The 27,529-nt window shown below is 42.5% G+C and overlaps 2 protein-coding genes across 6 annotated transcripts in view; both read left to right on the top strand.

Moving 5' to 3' along the window:
• The first annotated feature begins 1,827 nt into the window (after nucleotides 1–1,827).
• On the top strand, nucleotides 1,828–6,057 carry LOC139530079 (diacylglycerol O-acyltransferase 1-like). 2 transcript variants are annotated; one of them, XM_071326152.1, is made up of 18 exons: nucleotides 1,828–2,113; nucleotides 2,300–2,501; nucleotides 2,606–2,693; nucleotides 2,808–2,848; nucleotides 2,924–3,009; nucleotides 3,126–3,178; nucleotides 3,270–3,375; nucleotides 3,544–3,648; nucleotides 3,802–3,861; nucleotides 3,970–4,073; nucleotides 4,168–4,206; nucleotides 4,344–4,385; nucleotides 4,473–4,517; nucleotides 4,618–4,730; nucleotides 4,815–4,880; nucleotides 5,010–5,097; nucleotides 5,282–5,344; nucleotides 5,443–6,057. In XM_071326152.1, the coding sequence occupies exons 2-18, from the start codon at nucleotides 2,371–2,373 to the stop codon at nucleotides 5,617–5,619; spliced, it is 1,407 nt and encodes a 468-aa protein (XP_071182253.1). In that variant the 5' UTR covers nucleotides 1,828–2,113; nucleotides 2,300–2,370; the 3' UTR covers nucleotides 5,620–6,057. The 2 variants fall into 2 exon arrangements, with proteins under 2 accessions (XP_071182253.1, XP_071182252.1); XM_071326151.1 differs by having other exon boundaries at nucleotides 2,296–2,501.
• A 415-nt stretch (nucleotides 6,058–6,472) lies between these two features.
• Nucleotides 6,473–27,529, top strand: part of LOC139530078 (NEDD4-like E3 ubiquitin-protein ligase WWP2) — a 43,397-nt gene continuing 22,340 nt past the window's right edge. For 2 of the 4 annotated variants that reach the window (XM_071326150.1, XM_071326148.1), the window contains exons 1-10: nucleotides 6,473–6,580; nucleotides 7,617–7,698; nucleotides 8,447–8,600; nucleotides 8,739–8,860; nucleotides 9,232–9,369; nucleotides 18,317–18,398; nucleotides 19,606–19,751; nucleotides 19,941–20,160; nucleotides 20,275–20,364; nucleotides 21,943–22,117. In XM_071326150.1, the coding sequence (XP_071182251.1) occupies nucleotides 7,629–7,698; nucleotides 8,447–8,600; nucleotides 8,739–8,860; nucleotides 9,232–9,369; nucleotides 18,317–18,398; nucleotides 19,606–19,751; nucleotides 19,941–20,160; nucleotides 20,275–20,364; nucleotides 21,943–22,117 (1,197 nt within the window). In that variant the 5' untranslated portion in view covers nucleotides 6,473–6,580; nucleotides 7,617–7,628. Of the gene's footprint in view, nucleotides 6,581–7,616; nucleotides 7,699–8,446; nucleotides 8,601–8,738; nucleotides 8,861–9,231; nucleotides 9,370–18,307; nucleotides 18,399–19,605; nucleotides 19,752–19,940; nucleotides 20,161–20,274; nucleotides 20,365–21,942; nucleotides 22,118–27,529 lie in introns of all 4 variants that reach the window. The other 2 variants (XM_071326149.1, XM_071326146.1) reach the window with 1 other exon arrangement.

Raw genomic sequence — 27,529 nt, 5'->3', positions numbered from 1 at the left:
GCCAAGGCCTTTGACTCTGTCAATCACCACATCCTCATTGGCAGACTCGACAGCCTTGGTTTCTCTAATGATTGCCTCGCCTGGTTCACCAACTACTTCTCTGATCGAGTTCAGTGTGTCAAATCGGAGGGTCTGTTGTCCGGGCCTCTGGCAGTCTCTATGGGGGTGCCACAGGGTTCAATTCTTGGACCGACTCTCTTCTCTGTTTACATCAATGATGTCGCTCTTGCTGCTGGTGATTCTCTGATCCACCTCTACGCAGACGACACTATTCTGTATACTTCTGGCCCTTCTTTTGACACTGTGTTAACAACCCTCCAGGCGAGCTTCAATGCCATACAACTCTCCTTCCGTGGCCTCCAACTGCTCTTAAATACAAGTAAAACCAAATGCATGCTCTTCAACCGATCGCTGCCTGCTCCTGCCCGCCTGTCCAACATCACTACTTTGGACGGCTCTGACTTAGAATATGTGGACACCTACAAATACCTAGGTGTCTGGTTAGACTGCAAACTCTCCTTCCAGACTCACATCAAACATCTCCAATCCAAAGTCAAATCTAGAATTGGCTTCCTATTCCGCAACAAAGCATCCTTTACTCATGCTGCCAAACATACCCTTGTAAAACTGACCATCCTACCAATCCTCGACTTCGGTGATGTCATTTACAAAATAGCCTCCAAAACCCTACTCAATAAATTGGATGCAGTCTATCACAGTGCCATCCGTTTTGTCACCAAAGCCCCATATACTACCCACCACTGCGACCTGTACACTCTCGTTGGCTGGCCCTCGCTTCATACTCGTCGCCAAACCCACTGGTTCCAGGTCATCTACAAGACCCTGCTAGGTAAAGTCCCCCCTTATCTCAGCTCGCTGGTCACCATAGCAGCACCTACCTGTAGCACGCGCTCCAGCAGGTATATCTCTCTAGTCACCCCCAAAACCAATTCTTCCTTTGGACGCCTCTCCTTCCAGTTCTCTGCTGCCAATGACTGGAACGAACTACAAAAATCTCTGAAACTGGAAACACCTATCTCCCTCACTAGCTTTAAGCACCAGCTGTCAGAGCAGCTCATAGATTACTGCACCTGTATATAACCCATCTACAATTTAGCCCAAACAACTACCTCTTTACCTACTGTATTTATTTATTAATTTATTTTGCTCCTTTGCACCCCTTTATTTCTGTCTCTACTTTGCACTTTCTTCCACCGCAAACCAACCATTCCATTGTTTTTTTAGTTTTTATTTTACGTGCTGTGTTGTACTCACTTCGCCTCCATGGCCTTTTATATTTTATTTATTTATACATATATTTGTTTGCCTTCACCTCCCTTATCTCACCTCACTTGCTCACATTGTATATAGACTTATTTTTTATTTTTTTCACTGTATTATTGACTATATGTTGTTTTACTCCATGTGTAACTATGTGTTGTTGTATGTGTCGAACTGCTTTGCTTTATCTTGGCCAGGTCGCAATTGTAAATGAGAACGTGTTCTCAATTTGCCTACCTGGTTAAATAAAGGTTAAATAAAAAAAATAAAAATAAAAAAACATGTCTTTTTTTATTGTTGTATGGGAGACCGAAACATTAGTGATCTAAAATATACTTTAAGGTTTGTGTTATTTGACATTTTTTATGTTTAGCTCACATAATATAATAAAAAAATATGCATTAAGGTGTCTAATAGTATAAATGCATTTCTATAGCTTCCAAAATATTTTTAACGGTGGAGGGAGGACTTCAGATGGAGGCACGCTGGCTTTAACACAGCGCCCCCTATATGTCATCTAGTGTAAATATAAATCATTGGTCCAGACAAACTGTACCATCTGCATCATGATGACTTGCACGCTAACGGAATGGTGCGTGGATGGTGAACATGCAGAAAAATGGAGACGTGAGATGAGAAGATATTCATGTTCAAATGATTGCCAATATGTTTTCCACATTTCTTTGCAGAAAGATCATCAATTCGAGGCAATTGATGTCAGGTCAGAACCGACTATTATTGTATGATATCAGTCATAAAAACAGCAACAATGTTGCGACAGACGAGGAGCAACAATATTGCGTTCGTTGAACGCTGCCTCGTAATCTACAAGGTGGGTGTGGCTCATGTGCAATTTATCTTAAGCCTAATAATTCACTATGGAAATTGCTTCCCTGCCTTGACAGTAAAATGAATGTACATTTGTTTTTTTTACTACTTGTCATTTTTACATTTATGAAGATTATAGCTATGCTTGCAAGTTGCAACAAGACAATCTCTGCTTCTTTGTTTCAGATAGATGTGGATATCTTGATGTGCCTTCAACTTTGTCTGATGTACTGATGACACACCATCAACACAGAGGCTGAGATGTCTGCAGCAGAACCTGAGGCCTGTGCCTGCTCCTCTTCTTCCCTTGATGTGGAAGAGAAATGTCAGTACTATGGCAATTCCAGCTCTGATCCTCCCACTGAACCACATCCAGACATGGACATGTTCTGGTACACATTAATATTAAACCTATATCTCTATCTCCAGCTATTGCCATGATTTAATTGTTATTGACTGAATATGTTGATGTAATTTTTTAATTTTGTCACTGCAGCTGTCACAGTGTCCAGGATTCCTTACTGAGCTCTGACAGCCGCTTCACAAACTATAGAGGGATTCTCAACTGGATCATTATCCTTCTGGTGAGTCATTCTCTCTGGATACTAAATATGATCATACTAAATGTGATCAAGTTCTATAAGCTATGCAGGGAAAGAGAAGAGACCAATATTGTTGTATTTTGTGTGTTTTTTCAGATCTTGACCCATGCTCACCTGTTCCTGGATAACTTTATACAGTGAGTACATACACACACACTCGATTAGCAATTCATGTGTTTTCTTTTTTCTCTAACATACCCTCTTCTGAACAGACATGGCTTCTTGATTGACTTGAGGAAAGTCTTGGAGCACCTAATGGAGGACAATTATAACTGGCCGTCTGTCAACCTGATACTGGGTGAGGCTTTGTCACCACTGCACTATTGTCAGCTTAACTAACTGCACAAGGAATATACTGTTAATGAATTTGAGTAATAAACTCACTCATCCTTCATGCTTCTCTCACCTTTGCAGCTGCCAATATGTTTGCTATTGCTGCTCTTCTACTTGAGAGGTGTCTGGATAAGGTGAGACAGTTCTACCCTTGGCTTTTCAAATAAGAGAGGCTAGGCTATGTGAACTGTCTCACAAAGGTTGATATGTGTGTGTCGATTCTAGGGAACACTATCCCCCAGTGCAGGGCACTGTTTACACCTGGGGAACCTGGGATTACTAACACTTTTTCCTGCTGTTATCATTCTATATGATACTTCAATATCAACAGGTAAATACCGCAAGTATGATCTGCACAGATATTGACCTGTACCTGAAATTCCAGGTTGTTATAGCTCCATTGCAATAGAGTATATTTAGCTTTGTGTGGATGTGCAACCTCAACTTAAGATGATGACTCACCCTGTCTGGTGAAACTGTTTCACTATCTGCCTATCAGGGGGAGCATATTTCTCACTCTGGACCTACACTGTTCTTGGCCTCAAGCTTTATTCTTACCAAGAAACCAACAATTGGTATCGTCAGGGGTCTGTTCCATCTCCAGGTATGTCAGTGGCAACCTTTTTTTTTCTTTGTGGCTGCAGTTACTGCTGGTTGATTTCCTGCAGTTATCACTAATTGTAATTGCTGCTTAGGCTGAAGATAATTACTCTGCTGTTTGGATTTCTGGTGTGGTGAACATCTATCTGTTTTCCAGGAACAGACGAGTGTGTATTACATGAGACAAAAAAACATATAGAACACTTAACTATTAAAGGTGAGTGTCATTCTTTCTCACGCGTAATGGCTTGTGCACAATTTCTGCCTGTCTAGTTGTAGACTAAGAACACAGACAGTTAATGACATTGACTGTTCTCTCTGTCAGACCTTTACTACTTTCTCCTGGCGCCCACTTTATGCTACCAGCGAGACTTCCCCTTCACACCAAGGGTCCGTATCAACGTTCTTTGTAAGACGCTGATAGAAATGGTGAGAACCTCACCCACACAATACCTATCCCGTGTAATTATTGTGTTAATATGCATTGATTATCCACCATCTTATTTGGGGTCTTTACTTTCAGGTGGTCCTTACTCAAATTATTGTGGGAATTGTGCAGCAGGTGATATGTTTTATCTTTTAGGTTTGGTATTAAATTATCCTTCTGTTTGCAAGTCTATCTAAGATTTATTTGAAATAGCTTTATCTTTGTTACCCATTGTAATTCTATTCCGTGCGTACCTTTTGTTTTCCTATCAGTGGATTGAACCCATCTTCCAGAGATCAGAAAACTCCTTCTCTGTGAGTGAAAGCAATATCCCCTTTTCATCAAAAATGTAATGATATAATAATTTCACATTATTTCCTCTGACTGTTCCTTTCCTCTAGAATATGGACATCACTACCAGGGTGGAGCACTTGATGGAGCTTGTGGTAAGCGTGTTTGTGTTTTAGGGTAGGGGAGCATTATTAGTATGTTCTGGTGGTGTCAAACAATAGCCGTGTCAATAAAGCGGTCCATTTTCCTTTACAGGCTCCCAACCACTTCCTGTGGCTGATGTTCTCCTTCCTGTTTTCTCACTCCTACCTGAACTTCTGTGCTGAACTGTTGTGCTTTGGAGACCGCCATTTCTATGGGGATTGGTGGTCCGTTATATCATAATCTTTCATTTTGGATGACCCACTTGTATGTGTAACAGATGTGTAATAGATTCATATTTTCATCTGCAGGAATGCTAAAACACTGAAATGTTTTTGGGGGAATTGGAATATTCCTCTTCATAAGTGGCGCTACAGGTAGTAGTGACTCTTGACACCTAATAGACTTTTCCATTTTCTCTCAGAAGAGGTATGGACTGTGTGTGTAAAACTAACTTCAATCACTCTTTATCCCTCGCTATCTGTCTCTTTTTCTCTTACATAAAGACACTTGTATACACCACTACTGAAAAAGAGGGTGTCACAAAAGCAAGCAGATTTTCTGGTCTTCCTGATGTCAGCTGCCCTTTGCGAGGTAGGACTGGTCATAGTAGGACTGGTTGTTGTTATTATTATTATGGTGTAGATGGGTGAGTACAATCAGTTCAGTTATCCTGTGTGAAATAATGATTAGTTGCTAACTGCTTAAAGCTGTCCCATGTGCTACTATGAGACAATCCATGGTAATGGGTTATGTATTCACTTTTTGTTCCTTGCAGTATGTCATTGCTCTGCCCTTACACAGCTGTCGTCTATGGATCTTCTTCATGATGATCTTTGAGGTGAGGGAAACTGAAATACCATGAAGTATATACTGTATGTGTTTATGCAGTGTGTGTGAACATGCATGTTAGCTCCTCCCTCTCTTTCCTTGTCCCAGCTCCTGGTAGATGTTTACCTTGGAGACTATTTCAAGGGTAACTATGGCAATGGGCTGGTGTGGCTGTGCTTTCTACTGGGTCCTCCCCTGGCTGTGATGACCTATTTCCATGACCACTACATGAGTCACCATGGCCAACATCCTCCTGGACTGTCCGTTGCTGAGTGTTTGTCATGATCACTGTCCTGTACACAATTGGATATAGCACTTTCGGATACCTTTGAAAGACTTATGTCCAGCAATGGACAATTTGTAAGGACAGTTGGCATATCAGACAAATTGTTCCCATTTTTGTTGAAAAACTCTTGAATTTGAATTTGAACTTGAATTTGAACAATCTGTGGATACGTCTTGTAATGATATGAGTCAACCACACATGAAAGATATGGCTGCTTATTCACTGTATATCAACATATGGTTTTGGTTCACCCAATTTTACTGTAAGCTTATGGATTATAGCCAACTTATTTCAGACAACATTAACTACTGGGTGAAAACTATTAGTAAATCACAATATGTTGAATTTAAGTACTGTTTGAAATATGTAGCTTCCAATTGAATTGTTGTTACTCAATATGGGGAAATGTGCTCTTAAATAAACAGCATTTGAAGCTTTGTTGTCTTTGGTTTATTAAAGGGGCAATCAGCAGTTGCTACATACATTTTTGAACTTATAAATTAATGATATGTACCCATTGATTCTTGAAGAATATAACTTCTAAATGCCTCATGAGCTTAGTTCAACTGTAGTACCCCATCAGAACCGAAAATATAAGCCTGTTTTCCGCCAATATTTGTAAACAAAGTAAATGTAAAAAAAACACTATTTAGCATCAAAATATGGTTAAATCTATAATGTTGATATCATGGCGGGTCAGTCATTGCCTCCATAGCTCTGTCTATTAATTTATTTGAAAGTGGTTACATTTCTCCATCCACATCCCTCAGTTTTGTACCAAAACGAGGGGGGGTACCTCGTTAACTGCTGTAAAGCTGTCAGATACTGTACATGTGTTTGCATGTTGTGAACCACAATTCAATGCGCTGGCCATTAATGTGAATCACGTGACCCCGTCATTGAGGCAGGCGGAAATGAAAGTTAACTAGCTAGTTGTACCAGCGGACCACAGCTAAAAAGGTAATTACGCTAAAATTAACAAAATACGTTACCAACAATGTCAAGTAATGTAGTATTGTTTAATACATTTCTTAAATAGTACACATATCCATCTACGTTTACGAGAAAATGTGACAATTATCTTGTCCTTATGCCGACAACAAAGCTGTTCGCTAGCTTGCTAGGAGCTATCAAAATAGCTCACCATCTTCCGTGTTTTGTTTTTGTGTGCAGGGTATTTAAATACGGAGACAATGAGCCAATTTGAGTTACTGATATGTAGCTACAGTTAATCGATACGTTTAGCGAGCTAGTAGTTTGCAGCAAATGCGATGTCTCACCTTGGAACTAGCTAAGTTAGCTACATCTCTTACAGGCAGTAAATGTTGATGTTCTCGTCTTGTCGATTTCGTTGGGTTACGCTGTTTACTAGTAACGTTAGCTAGCTACGGCTAATTGATCCGCTAGCTAAATGCTTTCATAGTCGACATCAGTGATGAAATTACAAGGTGATTCACAAGGACTCGGCCACGACCCAAGTTATTGGCTAAGAGATAACGTAGCAAACCTTATCAGACTAGCTAACCATCTCTTCACTGATGTATGTGATAGCTAACGTTAGCAAGGAGTTTGCTATGCTGGACGGAGGACGTGTATTTTAAGACGTGATAACACCCAGATATGAGTCGAAACTATTCGAGCTACTACTGTCTACAATGACTAGCTAGATATGTAGAGGAAATACAATCCACTGCCAGTTGTCATTGTGCCAGACAGTTCTTTCCAAGGTGGTGAGATGCCTAGATAGCTAATGTATGATCATTTGGCTGTAGTAATGTAGATGGCATTGGCATGATATTGTTGGCTAGTTCATGTCTGTTGTAAGGATTCACTGAGACATGCTATTTTACTATGTATGTTGTTTACGTTGTGGAGGGTACACAGGGGAAATGCATAACTAATTGTTTTGAATTGCAGTGTGTGATTTAGGCCTACTTTACAGTTTGCCTTCATGTCGGTTATGTGTGTTTTCTGATTGTGCCTGTGTGTGTCTCAGGGCTGTGATGTCATGGCAGCTGCCAGTGTGACAAGACCTGGCAATGTCCAGACCACAGAAAAATCACAGTTGACCTTGAAAGGTAATAATCAATATGAAACTTAATTCCTCTCATCTATCACTTTCTATTGTAACCTACTCTAATACTCATCCTCCTCTTCCCTATGTATGTCTGACAATTTCTCTCATGCCAACCACGCCCAGCTCTTTTCATCATCCATTGTTATTCCAATTTCCCATTTGCTCTCCCTGCCATTTATTCCCTCCCTTTTGCTCTCTTTTCCCTCAGTGAATTTTTCATTAACTACTAATATGTCACCCATCACTCACTCCCCCTCTCATATAATATCAGATAAAACAGGTTTAATTCACCGTGACAGTTTAAAAGAATTGGAAGATTTCTGGTCTATTGAAAAGATACAGCAGTAGCCTAACAGTTATTCGGCCCATGTTTTCCTTAGCGGATATTTAATTAAGTTCAAAGTTCATTCTGACAGGGATAGGCAGACAGTTGTCACATTTCACAGGCCAAGTGAGCATCACAGTAATATGGAACAATCAACAACTAATTTATTAACAGAACATGCAATCCAAGGGGCAATATCCACCTTGTTGTGCATGTGTCAGCTAGAGGGCGATATTTGCATTTTTGTGTTTTCTTGACATACATTTACTTGCCATACAGTTACAAATGCAGAGTAGCTGTAATAAGAATGTTTTATTACTGTAGGTTAATGGTTGATCAGAGTTCGGTGTACCACAGTCATTCAAATTGTCTCTTTTTGTCATTTGCATATATGTTCATCAAATTCTTTTTTTTCTTGCCGCAGTGGTCTCAGCAAAGCCTCAGTCACCTAAGCTGCCCACCCGTTCCAGACTCAGCTCTTTTGTGGAGGTGACTGCCGATGGCCTGACTAGTGAAACCAAGAAAACAGGAAAACGCACTGGACACCTTGAGCTACAGTGGAACGAGGACCTCACCCTGTGAGCCACAGCCCCCCCCACCTTCTCTCAATTCTGACACAACATGCCAATGCTATGCCGCTGTCCAGTAATACCACATGAATGTGTAATGTAGGTTTATCTGTCTGTGTAGCTGATTTTAACTTGTGTGTTGTGTAGGAATGTGACGCCTCAGAGCCACTTAGATCTGAAGTTGTGGAGCTGCCACACCTTGAGGAAGGAGTTGCTGGGAAGTGCCACCATTGACCTGCTTGACACCCTGCGTACACATGATGGCAAGAGTAAGACAATAAAAGTGTATTTTTAAAGTTGTTTTAATTTTTATGTAGGCCTGTGTCCATGGATTGTTAATAGGATTCCTAGTCATGCTACTAAAGTAGTCTTTCCAGTTGAAAATATTTGGGGTTATCCTCTTCAGAAATGAAAGATCAAATTTACACTTGTGAAACAGACTCCCTCAGGATGTTTTTTTATACAAACATGTAAGAAGAAGAGAGAAAGAACTTTGGTTGCCTTTACGCAATTGATAGAGCACATCTTATCATCTCTTACTCGCCCTAATCCTTCATTTTTTTTCTCTCCTTCATTTTCTCTTTCTTCACACTCTCCATATATCCCTCCCTCCATTCCACACTCCCCACTTTCCCTCCAGTGGAGAATCTGCAGCTCAGTCTGGTCTTGCAGACAGAGAACAAAGGCTCAGTTGTAGCAGGAGGCGAGCTGAACGTCTGTCTGGACGGCCTGGTTGTTGATCTGGGATCTTTGCCCAATGGCAGCACAGCAACAGACAGTGAGTCCCGCCTTACAACCCACATTCACACACACACGTTAACACTTACAAAAAAAGTACACACTATTCTTAATGCAAACAAAATGCTCCCACACACACACTTTCACTCTTTCTTGCATTTTCTCTCTCTTGGTCTCTGGTATATATTCACACTCATTACATTTAGGGACATGTTTGTGGTGACTTCTATTTGTTCTTTTTCAGACTCCACCCAAACAAAGTTGGGCTCATTTGGAAAAAGCCAAAGAGTTTTTACTTTGAAAGTGTGGTGGTCTCAAATGTGATGGAATATGAGTATTTTGAGCCATCGTTGCCTGTGTGCAAGTTTGTACACAGTCTTTCACGGGTTTTGCCAGAGTCTTTCACATGTTTTGAAACATGTGGACAGAAATACTCTGTTTGACCACTTTCCACACTTTCTTGTAGGCCTAGTTGATACTCTTGCTTAACATCCACTAGGCCTATAACTTGGGGACACACTAACAGAATTAGATTTAAACAACAGTAACGGACCTGTCAATAGTTGACTACACGTATACAAACAAGGGGCGGAAAAAGAGCCCAAACAGCAGACAAACTTTGGTAAGACAAAGATTGGGCTTTTGACAAAGATTGGGTTTTCCTCTAGAGTTGTTTTTAATGAATAACAACCCATTAACTTATTTATAGGGGTTGCTTGAGTTTCCCAGTTCATGCATCTCTCATCTTTGTATAAAACAACACACAAGCCTTTTCATACTGAATCACAGAGCCAGAGTGTTTCCTAGTGAATGAACACAAGTCAGGGTTGGGTCTCTGAGCATATGGTTCATAAATGTGTCTCTGTATGTGTTTTATATATATCTAAATATGTGTGCATGAACATTAATATTGTTCTTAAAGCGATGAATAAGCTTCACATCCTCTGTTCCTTTTGGATCTGTTACTTTGGTGTTCTCCAAGCACTGTTTCACACACGCACGACATCATCACGCACAGCCATGCACACTTGCGCACATGCTTGGGAGTACTTATGTGTAATTTGCTTCTCAGAATTGCGTAATTGAGTCTTATTTCTGTGAGCTGTGCAGGACAATCAACTCCTGTGATCCAGGACCGGGGGGGGGGGGGGGGGGGGATAGGTGTATTAAGGCAATGAAATGTGCTTTCTGATGTCATAATGGTCTTGTTTGTTGGGGATGGTTGTTAGTGAATAGAGGTCTTGAGTGTGCCCTCTGAGGTCAGATTTTTTTGGGGGGGATGTTTTTTCGGGGATGTATGAAGGTCTGGAGTATGTGCTCTCTGGCAGGTTGGTGTATAAAGGTTCAAGTGTGTGCCCTGTTGCTGGGGGAAGGTGTGTTAAGACCCTCTGTGTTCTCTCTGAAGGCAGCTCTGTTACTTTAGTGTTTTAAATCATTTCCCCTGGCAGATTTTTTTTTTTTGACACGCTGACACACACTGCTACCATAAACAGGCCTTTGTGCTGCAGCCAGTAAAAAAACACACTTAGACCAGACAGTACTCACCTTTATGTACAGTGGGGCCTGAAATTGACACCCTTGATAAAGATGAGCAAAAATGACTGAATAAAATGCATATTTAAAATACTGAGCTACATGTAACTGCCAAAATAAAGGATACACCAACATAGTGTCTTAATAGGGTGTTAGGCCAGAACAGCTTTAATGCATCTTGGCATAGATTCTACAAGGGTCTGGAACTCTATTGGAGGGATGCAACACCATTCTTCCATGAGGTGTTTTGTTGATGGGGTTGGAAAACACTTGTCTCAGGAGCGGCTCCAGAATCTCCCATAAGTGTTAAATCCGGCTGTGATCTGGTGACTGAGATGGCATATGGTTTACATAGTTTTTATGCTCATCAAACCATTCAGTGACCGCTCGTGCCCTGTAAATTGGGGCATAGTCATGGTTGCTAGAATAATGGTAGGACAACATTTAGATTTCTGCCTAAATAGACATACCCAAGCATACATTATTTTCACGAGATGGCTATAAACAATTACTGGTAATGTTGCATCGTTTTAGAAAGGTCTGGAACTCACCTTTTCAAGTAGTATTAAAAAATAATAATAATAATAATTGCTGCCGTGTACTCACTTTTGAGGACACAAGCTCATTATGAACAATTATGACCCCCCCCCAATTCAACCAAAGTTTGCCAATAGGGCTTGGAATGACTGAGATGCGTTCTAAATATAGTAGCAATCAAATAATTAACAACTTACGATAAGATTTCACATTTCTTATAACTGTAAAATAAATATGATCATACTTAGTGACAGTACAATATTGGCACTTTCATACAACTGACGACAGAGAATTTTCTCCTTAACATCCACTGAGGGGTGCAGAGACACCATTCACATGTGTGCAGACTCGTTACAACTTCAGCTTTAAACACAAAGTGATTATGTCCGTCTGTGACAAAGATAAAGGGGTCTTGTTTCAGTGCTATGAAATTATTTAGTATTTCTTCATGTTGAGAGCTCTAAACCTTCCTGTAGGTTTTCACTCCAACCCCAGTTATAACTAACCTGAATCAGCATATCAACCAGCTAATTATTAGAATCAGGTGCGCTAGATTATGGTTGGAGCGAAACCCTACAGGACAGTAGTTCTCCAAGAACAGGGTTGGAGAGCTCTGCGCAAGACTGTCAGATGGGGCTTACTGCCACTATAAGGCACGGGACCCACAGAGTGCTTTATACAATGCATTCGGAAAGAATTCAGACCCCTTCCCTTTTTCCACATTTTGTTACGTTACAAACATATTCTAAAATGTATTACCCCATAATGATAAAGCAAAAACAGGTTTTTAGAAATCTTTGCAAATTTATTAAAAACAGAAATGCCTTATTTACTCACACCCTTTAATATGAGACACAAAATTGGGCTCAGGTGCATCCTGTTTCCATTGCTGATCCTTGAGATGTTTCTAGTTTCTAGAGTCCACCTGTGGTAAATTCAATTGATTGGACATGATTTGGAAAGGCACACATCTGTCTATATAAGGTCCTACAGTTGACAGTGCCTGTCAGAGCAAAAACCAAGCCATGAGGTCGAAGGAATTGTCCATATAGCGCTGAGACAGGACTGTGTCGAGGCACAGATCTGAGGAAGGGTACCAAAACATTTGTGCAGCATTGAAGGTCCCCAAGAACACATTGGACTCTCATTCTTAAATGGAAGAAGTTTGGAACCACCAATACTCTTCCTAGAGCTGGCTGCCTGGCCAACCTGAGCATTCGGGGGAGAAGGGCCTTGGTCAGGGAGGTGACCAAGAACACGGTGGTCACTCTGACAGAGCCCCAGAGTTCCTCTGTGGAGATAGGAGAAGCTTCCAGAAGGACAACCATCTGTGCAGCGCTCCACCAATCAGGCCTTCATGGTAGTGTGGCCAGACGGAAACCACTCCTCAGTAAAAGCACATGACAGCCCGCTTGGAGTTTGCCAAAAGGCACCTAAAGGACTCTCAGACCATGAGAAACAAGATTCTCTGGTCTGATAAAACCAAGAATTAACTCTTTGGCCTGAATACCAAGCATTACATCTGGAGGAAACCTGGCACCATCCCTATGGTGAAGCATGGTGGTGGCAGCATCATGCTGTGGGGATGTTTTTCAGCGGCAGGGACTGCGAGACTAGTCAGGATCGAGGGAAAGATGAACGGAGCAAAGTACAGAGTGATCCTTGATGAAAACCTGGAAGGTTCACCTTCCAACAGGACAACGAACTTAAGCACACACCCAAGACAACGCAGGAGTGGAATCGGGACAAGTGTCAATGTCCTTGAGTGGCCCAGCCAGAACCCGGACTTGAACCCGATCAAACATATCTGGAGAGACCTGGAAATAGATGTGCAGTTACACTCCCCATCCAACCTGACAGAGCTTGAGAGGATCTGCAGAGAAGAATGGGAGAAACTCCCCAAATACATTTGTGCCAAGCTTGTAGCGCCATACTCAAGAAGACTCGAGACTAATCGCTGCCAAAGGTGCTTCAACAAAGTACTGAGTAAAGGGTCTGAATACTTATGTAAATGTGATTTCAGTTTTTCAACAAAAATGTGTAAAAACCTGTTTTTGTTTCATCCCTATGGGGTATTGTGTGTAGATTGATGAGGGGGAATTGTAATACATTTTAGAATAAGGCTGTAATGTAACAAAATGTGGAAAAAGTCGAGTTGTCTGAATACACTGAACACCAAAATGTCAGTTGGAACTGGTCCAGAACCACTCATAGTCCCCCATATGAGGGACTTAACATTTTGAGACTCAGTAACCACACACTTTCAATACACTTTGTAACCCTCATTTACTTAAGTGTTTCCATTATTTTGGCAGTTGCCTGAATATTGAGACATTATATTATTTTATACTAATACAATTGCTCAGAGAAAGAGATTTGTTTAACAAGAAATTTTTTTCTCTCAAAGGTTGGGGTCAAAATCATTGACACCACTGTTTTCAATACCTTTCAATTCCTCACCTTATGAGGATAATGGCACTGAACCTTTTTCTAAACTGTTTAATGAGTTGGAGAATATGTTGGGAGGGATCTTAGACCATTCCTCCATACAGATTCCTTCCAGATCCTTGATATCCATCGTCTGCGCTTATGGACTGCCCTCTTCAATTCAAACCACACGTTTTCAGTGGGGTTCAAGTCCGGAGACTGAGATGGCCATTGCAAAATGTTGATTTTTGTGGCCAATTAACAATTTCTTTCTGGATTTTGAGGTGTCCTTGGGGCTGTTGCCTTGCATGAAGATTCACTTGCGACCAAGTTTCAGCCTCCTGGCAGAGGTAACAAGGTTTTAGGGCTAAAATGTCCTGGTACTGGTTAAAGTTCATGATGACATTGACCTTAAGGCCCACAGGATCAGTGGAAGCAAAATAGCCCCATAACATCACAGATCCACCACCACATTTTAAAGTAGATATGGGGTTATTTTCTGCTCATGCGTTCTGATTTTGACACCAAACCCACCGCTGGTGTGCGTGGCCACAGAGCTCTATTTTCATGTATGGGGGAATAGTCTAAGATCCCTCCAAATGTGTTCTCCAACTCTTAATATATATACATATTTTTTTAAAGGGTCCGTGTCGTTATCCTCGCAAGGTGAGGTATTGAAAACGGGTGTCAATAATTTTGACCCCTACCTTTTTAGAAAAAGTTATTGTTAAAATCTTTCTCTGAGCTATTGTATTAGTATAAAATAATTTCCCCCAGAAAATGTTTTTTTTTATACAATATAGCTCAGTATTTTAATTATTTTATACAGTCATTTTCATCTTTATCAAGGGTGTCAATCATCATCGGATCCCACTGTATATAATGGAAACACTTTAGTAAATCCAGGCTGAATCACATCCGGCTGTGATTGGGAGTCCCATATGGCGGCGCACAATTGGCCCAGTGTTGTCCAGGTTTGGCCGGGGTAGGCCGTCCATTGTAAATAAGAATTTGTTCTTAACTGACTTGCCTAGTTAAATAAAGGTTAAAATACACTGGTCAAAAAAATAAAGGGAACACTTAAACAACACAATGTAACTCCAAGTCAATCACACTTCTGTGAAATCAAACTGTCCACTTAGGAAGCAACACTGATTGACAATAAATTTCACATGCTGTTGTGCAAATGGAATAGACAACAGGTGGAAATTATAGGCAATTAGCAAGACACCCCCAATAAAGGAGTGGTTCTGCAGGTGGTGACCACAGACCACTTCTCAGTTCCTATGCTTCCTGGCTGATGTTTTGGTGACTTTTGAATGCTGGCGGTGCTTTCACTCTAGTGGTAGCATGAGACGGAGTCTACAACCCACACAAGTGGCTCAGGTAGTGCAGCTCATCCAGGATGGCACATCAATGCGAGCTGTGGCAAGAAGGTTTGCTGTGTCTGTCAGCGTAGTGTCCAGAGCATGGAGGCGCTACCAGGAGACAGGCCAGTACATCAGGAGACGTGGAGGAGGCCGTAGGAGGGCAACAACCCAGCAGCAGGACCGCTACCTCCGCCTTTGTGCAAGGAGTAGGTGGAGCACTGCCAGAGCCCTGCAAAATGACCTCCAGCAGGCCACAAATGTGCATGTGTCTACTCAAACGGTCAGAAACAGACTCCATGAGGGCCCGACATCCACAGGTGTGGATTGTGCTTACAGCCCAACACCGTGCAGGACGTTTGGCATTTGCCAGAGAACACCAAGATTGGCAAATTCGCCACTGGCGCCCTGTGCTCTTCACAGATGAAAGCAGGTTCACACTGAGCACACGTGACAGTCTGGAGACGCCGTGGAGAACTTTCTGCTGCCTGCAACATCCTCCAACATGACCGGTTTGGCTGTGGGTCAGTCATGGTGTGGGGTGGCATTTCTTTGGGGGGCCGCACAGCCCTCCATGTGCTCGCCAGAGGTAGCCTGACTGCCATTAGGTACCGAGATGAGATCCTCAGACCCCTTGTGAGACCATATGCTGGTGCGGTTGGCCCTGGGTTCCTCCCAATGCAAGACAATGCTAGACCTCATGTGGCTGGAGTGTGTCAGCAGTTCCTGCAAGAGGAAGGCATTGATGCTATGGACTGGCCTGCCCGTTCCCCAGACCTGAATCCAATTGAGCACATCTGGGACATCATGTCTCGCTCCATCTACCAACGCCACGTTGCACCACAGACTGTCCAGGAGTTGGCGGATGCTTTAGTCCAGGTCTGGGAGGAGATCCCTCAGGAGACCATCCGCCACCTCATCAGGATCATGCCCAGGCGTTGTAGGGAGGTCATACAGGCACGTGGAGGCCACACACACTACTGAGCCTCATTTAGACTTGTTTAAGGACATTACATCAAAGTTGGATCAGCCTGTAGTGTGGTTTTCCACTTTAATTTTGAGTGTGACTCCAAATCCAGACCTCCATGGGTTGATAAATTTGATTTCCATTGATAATTTTTGTGTGATTTTGTTGTCAGCACATTCAACTATGTAAAGAAAAAAGTATTTAATAAGAATATTTAATTCATTCAGATCTAGGATGTGTTATTTTAGTGTTCCCTTTATTCTTTTGAGCAGTGTATATATATATATATACACACACACACACACACACACACACAGAGAGGCTTACAAACACATGCACTCTTATATGTCCAGTGCGCACACAACATCAATGGAATATATATGTTCAGAATAATTGTGAGCGGTTAAACCATATGGAAATATTGCCAATGCCAAACAGCAAACAAAATAAACTGTATTGGAGTTGGTGGGGAGGCTGGCTGCTGAGGATTGTTTTTTAGGGGAGCACATGAAATCCAAGACGCTTTGGCTCAATTCGTTGAAACATTGACTTTTGCGAGAATTTCAATAAGCAGTATTCACCAGCAGACGGTCGACCCTTTAACCACATTCCAACTTACTTTTCCTCCATCTCCGGAAAGTTAGCTAAAGCAACACAAACAAACATACACTATATATACAAAAGTATGTATGTGGACACCCCTTCAAATGAGCAGATTCGGCTATTTCAGCCACACCCTTTGCTGACAGGTATATAAAATCGTGCACACAGCCATGCAATCTCCATAGACAAACATTAGCAGTAGAATGGCCTTACTGAAGAGCTTAGTGACTTTCAACGTGGCACTGTCATAGGATGCCACCTTTCCAACAAGTTGATTTGCCAAATTTCTGCCCTGCTAGAGCTGCCCCAGGCAACTATAAGTGCTGTTATTGTGAAGTGGAAACGTCTAGGAGCTTCAATGGCTCAGCCGTGACGTGGTAGGCCACACGAGCTCACAGAACGGGACTGACGACCGCTGATGCGCATAAAAATCATCTGTCCTTCGTTGCAACCCTCACTACCAAGTTCCAAACTGCCTCTGGAAGCAACGTCAGCACAATAACTGTTCATCGGGAGCTTCATGAAATGGGTTTCCATGGACGAGCAGCCGCACACAAGCCTAAGATCATCATGCGCAATGCCAAGCGTCGGCTGGAGTGGTGTAAAGCTCGCCGCCATTGGAATCTGGAGCAGTGGAAACGAGTTCTCTGGAGTGATGAATCAAGCTTCACCATCTGGCAGTCAGACGGACAAATCTGGGTTTGGCGGATGCCAGGAGAACGCTACCTGCCCAAATGCATAATGCCAACTGTAAAGTTTGGTGGAGGACGAATAATGGTCTGAGGCTATTTTTCATGGTTCGGGCTAGGCCCCTTAGTTCCAGTGAAGGGAAATCTTAGCGCTACAGCATACATTACATTCTAGACTATTCTGTGCTTCCAACTTTGTTTCCACAGTTTGGTGAAGGCCTTTTCCTGTTTCAGCATGACAATGCCTCCGTGCACAAAGCGAGGTCCATACAGAAATGGTTTGTCGATTTCAGTGTGGAAGAACTTGACTGGCCTTTACAGCTCCCTGACCTCAACCCAATCGAACACCTTTAGGATGAATTGGAATGCTGACTGCAAGCCAGGCCTAATCGCAAAACATCAGTGTCCGACCTCACTAATGATGTTGTGGCTGAATGGAAGCAAGTCCCTGCAGCAATGTTCCAACATCTAGTGGAAAGTCTTCCCAGAAGGGTGGAGGCTGTTATAGCAGCAAAGGGGGGTCCAACTCATGCCCATGATTTTGGAATGAGATGTTTGGCGAGCAGGTGTCCAAATACACTACATGGACAAAAGTATGTCTCATGTCTCTCAGGAGGTATATGCGGACAACAGCTAGACTATGACGAGCTCTGTTATTATTGGATGATGCATTCAGAGCAATATGACACAATGGTTTCTCCCCAACTAGACCGATATGGCCTCTCACAAGGCCTTTTCAGATGGGTGAAACAGTAGCATTCCCTGGAATTTTGATCTGGTGTGATTTCCTCTTCAGATATCGGTTGGTATATTATGAAGTTTGATATATCAATGTTGTGTCCTTTGTCTGTCCTGTTTGTACAGAGATGCTGCAGTCGGACAGACAAAACCTACGCAGGACCCAGAGTGAGGAAACCCCCAGTACAGCCAGTGGCCCCCACGGCAGGTGAGCAGCAAACATGCACATTCTAATTGACCTGTATACTATTTATACTTTGTTGTATTCATACCCCTACAGAGTACATACTGTATGAACAAACACTTTCACACAAATGGTCATATAGATTCATTTCACAACTTAATGTACAGAGACTCACTTTCTCTACCCTCTCACACATACACACATGCACTCACTCACACACACAAACTCTCAGAAGTCTAACTTAAAACACAAATACACTTCTTTGAGGGTAATGTTCAGTGCAGTGATCCAACACAGAGATGCCCTAATCAAATCAATGATAAGGTTCAGATGGGGAGCACGCCCACGTGTTAGACACTAGTCTGCTCTACTACAAAGCACAGATGGTATTTTATGGTATTTCCCTGAAAACATTATAGGGCACTGCTCTGGACCTTTTTTTATTTATTTTATTTATTCGAAACCGCATTCAACGGCTCCATCCATCTGCCCCTAAATAGGAGAGGAGTAGGAAGGGTGGTGTAGATGGAGGAAGGAAGAGACAGGAGTGCAGAGTTTTCTATGTCGTGTTCTTTTGTTACTTCTGCATTCTCCCATGACGAGAACCATGCCCTCCCCCCAAGGGGGAAAAGGCTTCAATGTCGGGTGCTCAAAGTTAATATTTTCTCTTGTCCTTTTCCAAACGGCTGTTCCTCTGTCCCTCTTTTAGTATAGGTAGTTGGTTAATTTCTTTTACGGCGAAGACGGTTTCAGAAGCTTTCTAATAAAGTTTCCATTGATAATTATCTAATTTTGTATTCAGAATTCCAATGTCTGGGGGGTAAAAACCGACATGTTTTCATTGTATAAAAGCACTTGTATGAAAGAAAAGCTGTATTTAGCTTCAGGAAAATTAGTATATTTTGAGAGGAAAAGGAGCTCACACTGACACCTCTTTGTGCGTGTGTGCATGCATGTCTCGGCGCCTGTATGTGTGTGAGCTGTGCTTGGCTGCTTTTTAAAGATTTTCTTAATCGTTTGGGTCATTCCTAAGCAGCACTCCAAAGAATCAACTGCAAACCAATTCTATATCTTTTGCAGTAGAAATGCACATTTACATAAATAGCTTAGGTTTACATCACATTCATATTCTGTTCATTGTCACACAGTGTGAGTTGAGAGTTCAAGGGTCATTTTGTGTGTTGTGAGTGATCCTGACCCCTCCCCTGTTTTCTGTCTGCGTTCTGGTCAGGACTCACAGACACTCTGCAGGGGGTTCGCGAGGGTGTTCCCCGGGGGGCTCTCTGACTAACGGAGAGCTGAGTGAGGAGCAGAGTCCTGGGGCTTCTGGTCACCCCCGCTCGGCCAAGAACTCCCACAGCAGCCCTGGGAGTGCAGGTACGATAACCTTGGAGACATGAAACCATTTTTCTGTCTCTCTCCATTCACTTGACACTAGAATTGGAACAGTTTTATAAATCAGCTGTGAACTTCCATACTAAATACCAAGTTTTTAAAATCATTATGACATGTAGCTTTTTGTTCCGGTGTGGATCAATCAACTCCTTTTAACTACCCACCCCACAGGTAAGGTTGAGCTGACTGCCAACGGGCTGGAGAATGGCCGGAGCGGTCTGGCTCCTCATACACCCCCACCCTCCTCCCCGTCGGTCCGGTCCCCAGCCCGCAGCAGCAGCCCCTCTCCTGGGCCAGACAGCACAGTCCTTCCCCCTCCTACAGAGGCACCCCCTGCCGGCAGCAACCCATCCACTGCTGCAGAGCCTGTTCCAGAATCACTACCGAATGGGTAAGATTTTGCATGTGTGTTTGTGTGACAGATGATTGGGGTTACGTTCAATCTCTCTTTCCTCACCTGTAACTAGACATGACCAAATATGCCTTATCTGTCTCTCTCTGTCAGCTGGGAGCAGCGAATCCTGCCCCATGGCAGGGTGTACTACGTGGACCACAACACAAAGACCACCACCTGGGAGAGACCTCTTCCACCTGGGTCAGTCGGTGGAAAATGTTGAAATCCCAATGTGGCCCTTGAGTCAAGATTACTGCCCACCCCTGGCCTACACACGTTGACCCCTCCTCCTCCTACCATCAGAGAAGAGTGACCACAGTTAGCCAGCCCAGTGCATGATGGGAATGTCTCTCTGTGGAGGGGAGATGTTGCCGACTTGTGAACATTCCCTGTGAAGTGGGCCCAGCAGGGAGTGGCAGAATCCCCAACTTAGACTATACTATCCAAGTAGAGGAGTCCTTTACTTACAGTATATGCGTGTCAGGTCTTTAAGTGTGTGTTTTATGTGTTTGGGCATCCATACATTAGTGATCTCTCATCTCTTTAACAGGCTCTGAATCACGGGCACTGATTATTTGAGTCCAGTGGTGTTTCTCACTGTGTGCTGCGGAAACCCAGCTCTCTTTTGGGGTTACCAGAGCCAAGCCTTTTATTGCCTTTTTATTTCTGTGAATATTTATTGATTTTCGCTTCCACTGTGTTTGAGGGAAAGGTCACTCCCGCCCCATCTCACTTTTTCCACTGGAGGGAACGGGACGGAAAACAAAAGTCCTTTCTTAGAAAGAGCAGATGTATGCAGCGCTGCGCTGAGCCCATCCTGAGGCTTCATTAGCTGAGGCCGGGCTGGCTCTGTCTACAGCTGCAGGGTTTGGTGCTTAGATCTTTGGCTGCGTATCTAGTCTGTGTTAGCATGGTGCTGCAGCCCATCGTAGTGCAGCTCAGATGAAAGGCGTGTGGCACGGGGCTGCATTAATGGGCCTTGGGCTGAGCTCTTCTCTAGCAGTGTTGCGTTTAACTGCTCTCAGGTTCCCCCTCTAAGGACAGACTGTATGGGAGCTGTAATACTGCTCTGTTTGATATAGGACGAGCCATAGTACTCCTCTGTAGGCTAGAGGCTGGCACAATTATCATATAACCCTGTAACCGATGGTTATGAAAATATAATGACCGTCATATCCGTAAAAAGGATAGGGGAGCCATAGTACTGCTCTGTAGGGGACCTGTTCTCTCAGGGGAACAGCAGCACGGGGAACAGCAGCACGGGGAACAGGGAGGGATTTTATGTTGTAGCTATCAAAGCTCTTTTTTGAGGAATTTCTCCTTTTTGAGTTCTGAGCTCTGTGTGTGTGTGTGTGTGTGTGTGTGTGTGTGTGTGTGTGTGTGTGTGTGTGTGTGTGTGTGTGTGTGTGTGTGTGTGTGTGTGTGTGTGTGTGTGTGTGTGTGTGTGTGTGTGTGTGTGTGTGTGTGTGTGTGTGTGTTAGCAAATGGAACTCTTTGCTGTTTTCTCTTCCAAATTCTGTTCTGGTTGAGTCAGAGATATGAGAATAGCAACAGCAGCCTCCACACTTGAAAAAACACTGCTGCACTTCGCTGGAAATGTGCTCATGTGTTGTTTTTACGTGTGTGTCTGTGGGATAATGCATATCTTAATCTTCTGTTTGCATATCCAGCCTTGTCTGTGTCCGTGATGATATATGTCTCTCTGTCTGTCTCTCTGTCTGTCCATTTGTACATTCGTATGAGTCTCACTCCTCTCTCTCCGTGTCTGTCCCTCTCCAGTTGGGAGAAGCGTGTGGACCAGCGAGGCAGGTTCTACTATGTGGACCACAACACCAGAACCACCACGTGGCAGCGGCCCACAGAAGAATCAGTCCGGAACTATGAGCAGTGGCAGTCCCAACGCAGCCAGCTCCAGGGGGCCATGCACCAGTTCAGCCAGAGGTTCCTCTACCAGGTAACTCAAACTCAACATGAAATACTGTACTGTCTGAACTTCCTCTTTAGTCCCTTTAGGTGTGGCCCTCTGAATGCTTCCCCTCAGCAGAGCGTTCTTGGTAAAATGCAAGGGTACAGAAAGGCGTTTGTTGAGATAAAAATAATGAATCTGAAATGGGCGTTCCATGGTTCAAACAATTACTGAAATGAGCCTCACTGTCATTGGGTTCTATTAAACCTGCCTGCTCCCACCCAGGCTGCTTGACAAGCACAGTTCTGAGTCTCTTTCAAAATAACATCCACCTCCTCATGTATTCTGAGTAACAATGGGTCTCTGAGAACTGGATAGCATGTCTGCTTCTGATCAGTGTTTCCACTGCGCAATGATGCAAAAAAAAGTTATATATATATATATATTTTTTTAATAGTTATTTTTTTACATCATAGTTTTTCTACCAGACAATGCACATTCACTTTTACTCAGTAAATAGAACATCTAAAGATGATTTATCTCTTTGTGCCACTGTGGCAGCCAAACCTGCCTGCGTGCAAAACACAGTGCACCGTCCTCGAGAGAGACCCAGAGAGCCAGCATGACACTCACTGGTTCAGAATAAATATTAGGAACTTCATCATTCCTGTTCCTCAGATCTCACCCCTCACCTAGTCAAGTCTCACCCTTCCTCCTCAGCCCTCACTCCTCCCCTAGTCAAGTATCAACCAGTGGCTTAGAGCAGTTTCGCGAGGCCCCTCTCAAGGTTCCGAGCAAAGTATTATATACTTAAAAGATATTTAGTGGGTAGATCAGTTTTAACATTGCAGATTGATTGTGGCTTCAATGTAATTGTCAGCATCATTTCCAATCCCCCATTTTTTTGGTAAATATATACAGTATACATTTATTTTTATAATGTTCCTTTATTATATTCGCCTAACCCTACCACCCCTCTCTTAATTGAAGTAAACTAATGGACAACAACACTTAAGCTTCTACTTCCATCTTATATATACTGTATACATTTTACAGGCAAAGTATATTTTACAATAGTTATCTTTTGTTTGTTGTTAGTCCCATCCTTCAGCTACCCTCAACTCCTCCCATCTATCTCTGAAGACCATCCAGTTTTGATTTATATTTGCCATATATTTTTCAACTGTGCTGTGATGTTTCACAAAAGTTCTGAACCTTTCTATTCTCATAGTTTCTACAGATTGTAAAAAAAAAAAAAAAAAATTGTTAAAAGTAATATTATATTATTGATCGTTTGACAATTACTTTTCAAATCACCCAGCAGTGCTATTTGCTGAATTAGCTCCAGGTAAATGTTTAAATTCTTTAACCATTCCTGAACCTGCAACCAAAACAAAAGCTACATATGGACAGTACCAAAACAAATGATATAATGATTCTGTCTCTTTGCAGCAGAATCTGCAGAGCTGGTATGGTTGTATTCCCCATATATATAACATTCTATTGGGTGAAAGAATTTGGTAAAATAATTTAAATTGAAAAACTCTAAGTTTTGTATCCAGCATCGTTTTGTGTATCAGTTCATAAACCATGTGCCATGGAATCGGTACATCGAAAATCTCTTCCTATCTATATGGCACAGCTGTACATTGTTTGGTCCATAAATTAAACTGGTATACTTTTATTATTTATGACAATTTTCTTGAACCAATTTAGGTCTTTAATGCTGGGCCGACAGAAAGTTTCTTACTTTCTCCCCCTTCCACTTGCCTCTTCCATTTTTGCGGTATTGCTGCAATTAGTTGGTTGTAATTTTGGGTAGAGCAGACATTTCCATATACTTTTGTTAGCTGCATGTGTTACATAACTCCACCAGCCCTATTTATGATATAATTTACAAAGATTATACCGTTTTTCCCCATATTTTTCCATAAATATTTATATATTTTTAAATAAATGACTATATTTCAGTTTAACCATAATATTTGTTTGTTCTGTCTTTTCTGGTGGATTAAACTGAAATTGCAACCAACTTTCTATGACTTGTTTTAAAAATAGCCATATTTTGGAGATTATTTCATTTTCAAATAACTGAAAGTGAGAGGGATAACAAGAAAAAGGCCATTCTTGAACCCGGGGTGAGACGTTCTTACTAATCTGCTGGAGAACAATTTTGGATTTAACTTTTGTCTGAAGCCTTTAGTGAGAGGTTTAATGCTTTAATATGTAATAATTTATTCCCTACGATTTCATATTCATTATATAAATAGGCCCATTTCGTCTTGCTTGCCGTTCCAAATAAAGTGGAATGTATTTTGCTCATATAATTTAAAAAACAAGTCGCTAGGTGTAGGCAAAGCCATAAGCAAATAGGTCAACTCGGATATACCTAAAAAGTTCATCAGGTGATTTTCCCACAAATATTATATACTTCTTGCAATTCTACACATTTTGTCTGCAAGGCTGAGCCCCTCGGGTGCGTGCTTAATCCCCTGTACTCTCTGTTCACCAACGACGCTAACACCATCATTAAGTTTACTGATGACACGACGGTGGTAGGCTTGATCATCGACGACAATGAGACAGCCTATAGGGAGGAGGTCAGTGACCTAGCAACAACCTTTCCCTCAACGTCAATAAGACAAAGGAGCTGATCGTGGACTACAGGAAAAGGAGGGCCAAGCACGCCCCCATCCATATCCACATGGCTGTAGTGGAGTGGGTCGAGAGCTTCAAGTTCCTTGGCGTCAACATCACTTAGGAATTAACATGGTCCAACACAGTCACAGGGATTTTTTTTTATCATAATGGGGATTAGGTGGTGGGTGTGGCGTGGGCGTGGCCAATAGCCCAACATTTAGAGGCCCTCCTGTTGGCCGCAGTGACAAAATGTAGCTGTTTTAAAGCTGATATGCTGCAATTCTACACATTTTGCCATGGCTTATGCTATCTGAGTGACAAAACAAAACATTACTCCTGAATCCATAATTTTTAGATTATTAGATCTTCCCTGACTGTCTACCTTTTTGATTTTGATAATTGTTAGTCTTCAAAGATGATCTTACAAAAAAATACATAGGTCCGTTATCTTTTCTACTTACTTAATATCTGGTTTTAGACGTTTAAGATTACACTGAAAAGTTTTTCCATCCCAAATTGAAAATGTAAAAAAAAAAGAGGTATTATTAGGTACACCCATCTAGTACCAGGTCAGAACCCGCTTTGCTTTCAGAACAGCCTGAATTCTTCAGGGCATGGAAACCTTGCTCAATTGATATCAAGGGACCTAACGTGTGCCAGGAAAACATTCTCCACACCATTACACCACCAGCAGCCTGAACCATAGACACCAGGCAGGATGGGGCCATGGACTCATGCTGCTTATGCCAAATCCGGACTCTGCCATCAGCATGACGCAACAGGAACTGGGATTCGTCGGACCAGGCAATGTTTTTCCATTCCTCAATTGTCCAGTGTTGGTGACCGCATGCCCACTGGAGCTGCTTCTTCTTGTTTTAGCTGCTGGAAGATAGGACCCGGTGTGGTCCTCTGCTACAATAGCCCATCCGTGACAAGGACTGACGAGTTGTGCCTTCCGAGATGCCGTTCTTCATACTACTGTTGTATTGTGCCGTTATTTGCCTGTTTGTTGTTCGCCTGTTAGCTTGCACAATTCTCTTTCGACCTCTCATCAATGAGCTGTTTTTGCCCACAGGACTGCCGCTGACTGGTTGTTTTCTGTTTGTCGCATCATTTTTGGTAAACCGTAGACACTGTCGCATGTGAAAAGCCCAGGAGGCCAACCGTTTCTGAGATACTAGAACCGGCGCGCCTGGCACTGACAAACATACCACGCTCAAAGTCGCGTAGGTCGCTTGTTTTGCCGATTCTAACATTCAATCGAGCAGTAACTGAATGCCTCTGTCTTTTATATAGCAAGCCACAGCCACGTGACTCACTTTCTGTAGGAGCGAACCATTTTCGTGAACACGGTGGTGTACCTAATGAACTGTGAATGTAAATACACAGTCTACAAAATATTAAAAACACCTTCCTAATATCGAGTTGCGTTACCCCCTTCTACCCTCAGAGCAGTCTCATTTCATCGGGACATGAACTCTACAAGGTGTCAAGTGTTCCACAGGGATGCTAGCCGATTCTGACTCCAATGCTTCCCACAGTTGTGTCAAGTTGGCTGGATGTCCTATGGGTGGTGGACCATTATTTATACACACGGGAAACTGTTCAACATGAAAAACCCAGCAGTGTTGCAGTTCTTGACACAAACCGATGCGCCTGGCACCTGCTACAATAAACCGTTCAAAGGCACTTAAATCTTTTGTCTTGCCCATTCACCCTCTGAATGGCACGCACACACAAATCCCAATTGTTTCAAAGCTTAAAAATCCTTCTTTAACCTGTCTCCTCCCCTTCATCTACACTGATTGAAGTGGATTTAACAAGTGACTCACTCACTCCACTCCATGTCAAAAGTTTTAGAACACCTACTCATTCAAGGGTTTTTATTTATTTATTTACTAATTTCTACATTGTAGAATAATAGTGAAGACATCAAAACTATGAAATAACACATGGAATCAATTAGTAACCAAAAAAGTGTTAAACAAATCAAAATATATTTGAGATTCTTCAAATAGCCATCCTTTGCCTGCTTTGCACACTGTTGGCATTCTCTTAACCAGCTTCACCTGGAATGCTTTTCCAACAGTCTTGAAGGAGTTCCCACTTATGCTGAGCACTTGCTGGCTGCTTTTCCTTCACTCTGCGGTCCGACTCATCCCAAACCATCTCAATTTGGTTGAGGTCGGGGGATTGTGGAGGCCAGGTCATCTGATGCAACACTCCATCACTCTCCTTCTTGGTAAAATAGCTCTTACAAAGCCTGGAGGTGAGTTGGGTCATTGTCCTGTTGATAAAAACAAATGATAGTCCCACTAAGTGCAAACCAGATGGGATGGCGTATCTCTGCAGAATGCTGTGGTAGCCATGCTGGTTAAGTGTGCCTTGAATTCTAAATAAATCCCTGACAGTGTCACCAGCAAAACACCATAACACCACCACCTCCATGCTTCACGGTGGGAAATACACATGTGGACATCATCCGTTCACCTACACTGCGTCTCACAAAGACACGGCGGTTGGAACCAAAAATGTCCAATTTGGACTCCAGACTAAAGGACAAATTTCCACCGGTCTAATGTCCATTGCTTGTGTTTCTTGGCCCAAGCAAGTCTCTTCTTCTTATTGGTGTCCTTTTAGTAGTGGTTTCTTTGCAGCAATTCTACCATGAAGGCCTGATTCACACAGTCTCCTCTGAACAGTTGATGTTGAGATTTGTCTGTTACGAGAACTCTGTAAAGAATTTATTTAGGCTGCAGTGTCTGAGGCTGGTAACTCTAATGAACTTATCCTCTGCAGCAGAGGTAACTCTGGGTCTTC

Source organism: Salvelinus alpinus, chromosome 9 (genome assembly GCF_045679555.1).
Source record: "Salvelinus alpinus chromosome 9, SLU_Salpinus.1, whole genome shotgun sequence".
In the NCBI taxonomy this organism is placed as follows: domain Eukaryota; kingdom Metazoa; phylum Chordata; class Actinopteri; order Salmoniformes; family Salmonidae; genus Salvelinus; species Salvelinus alpinus.
This window is presented reverse-complemented; position numbering and strand designations above follow the sequence as displayed.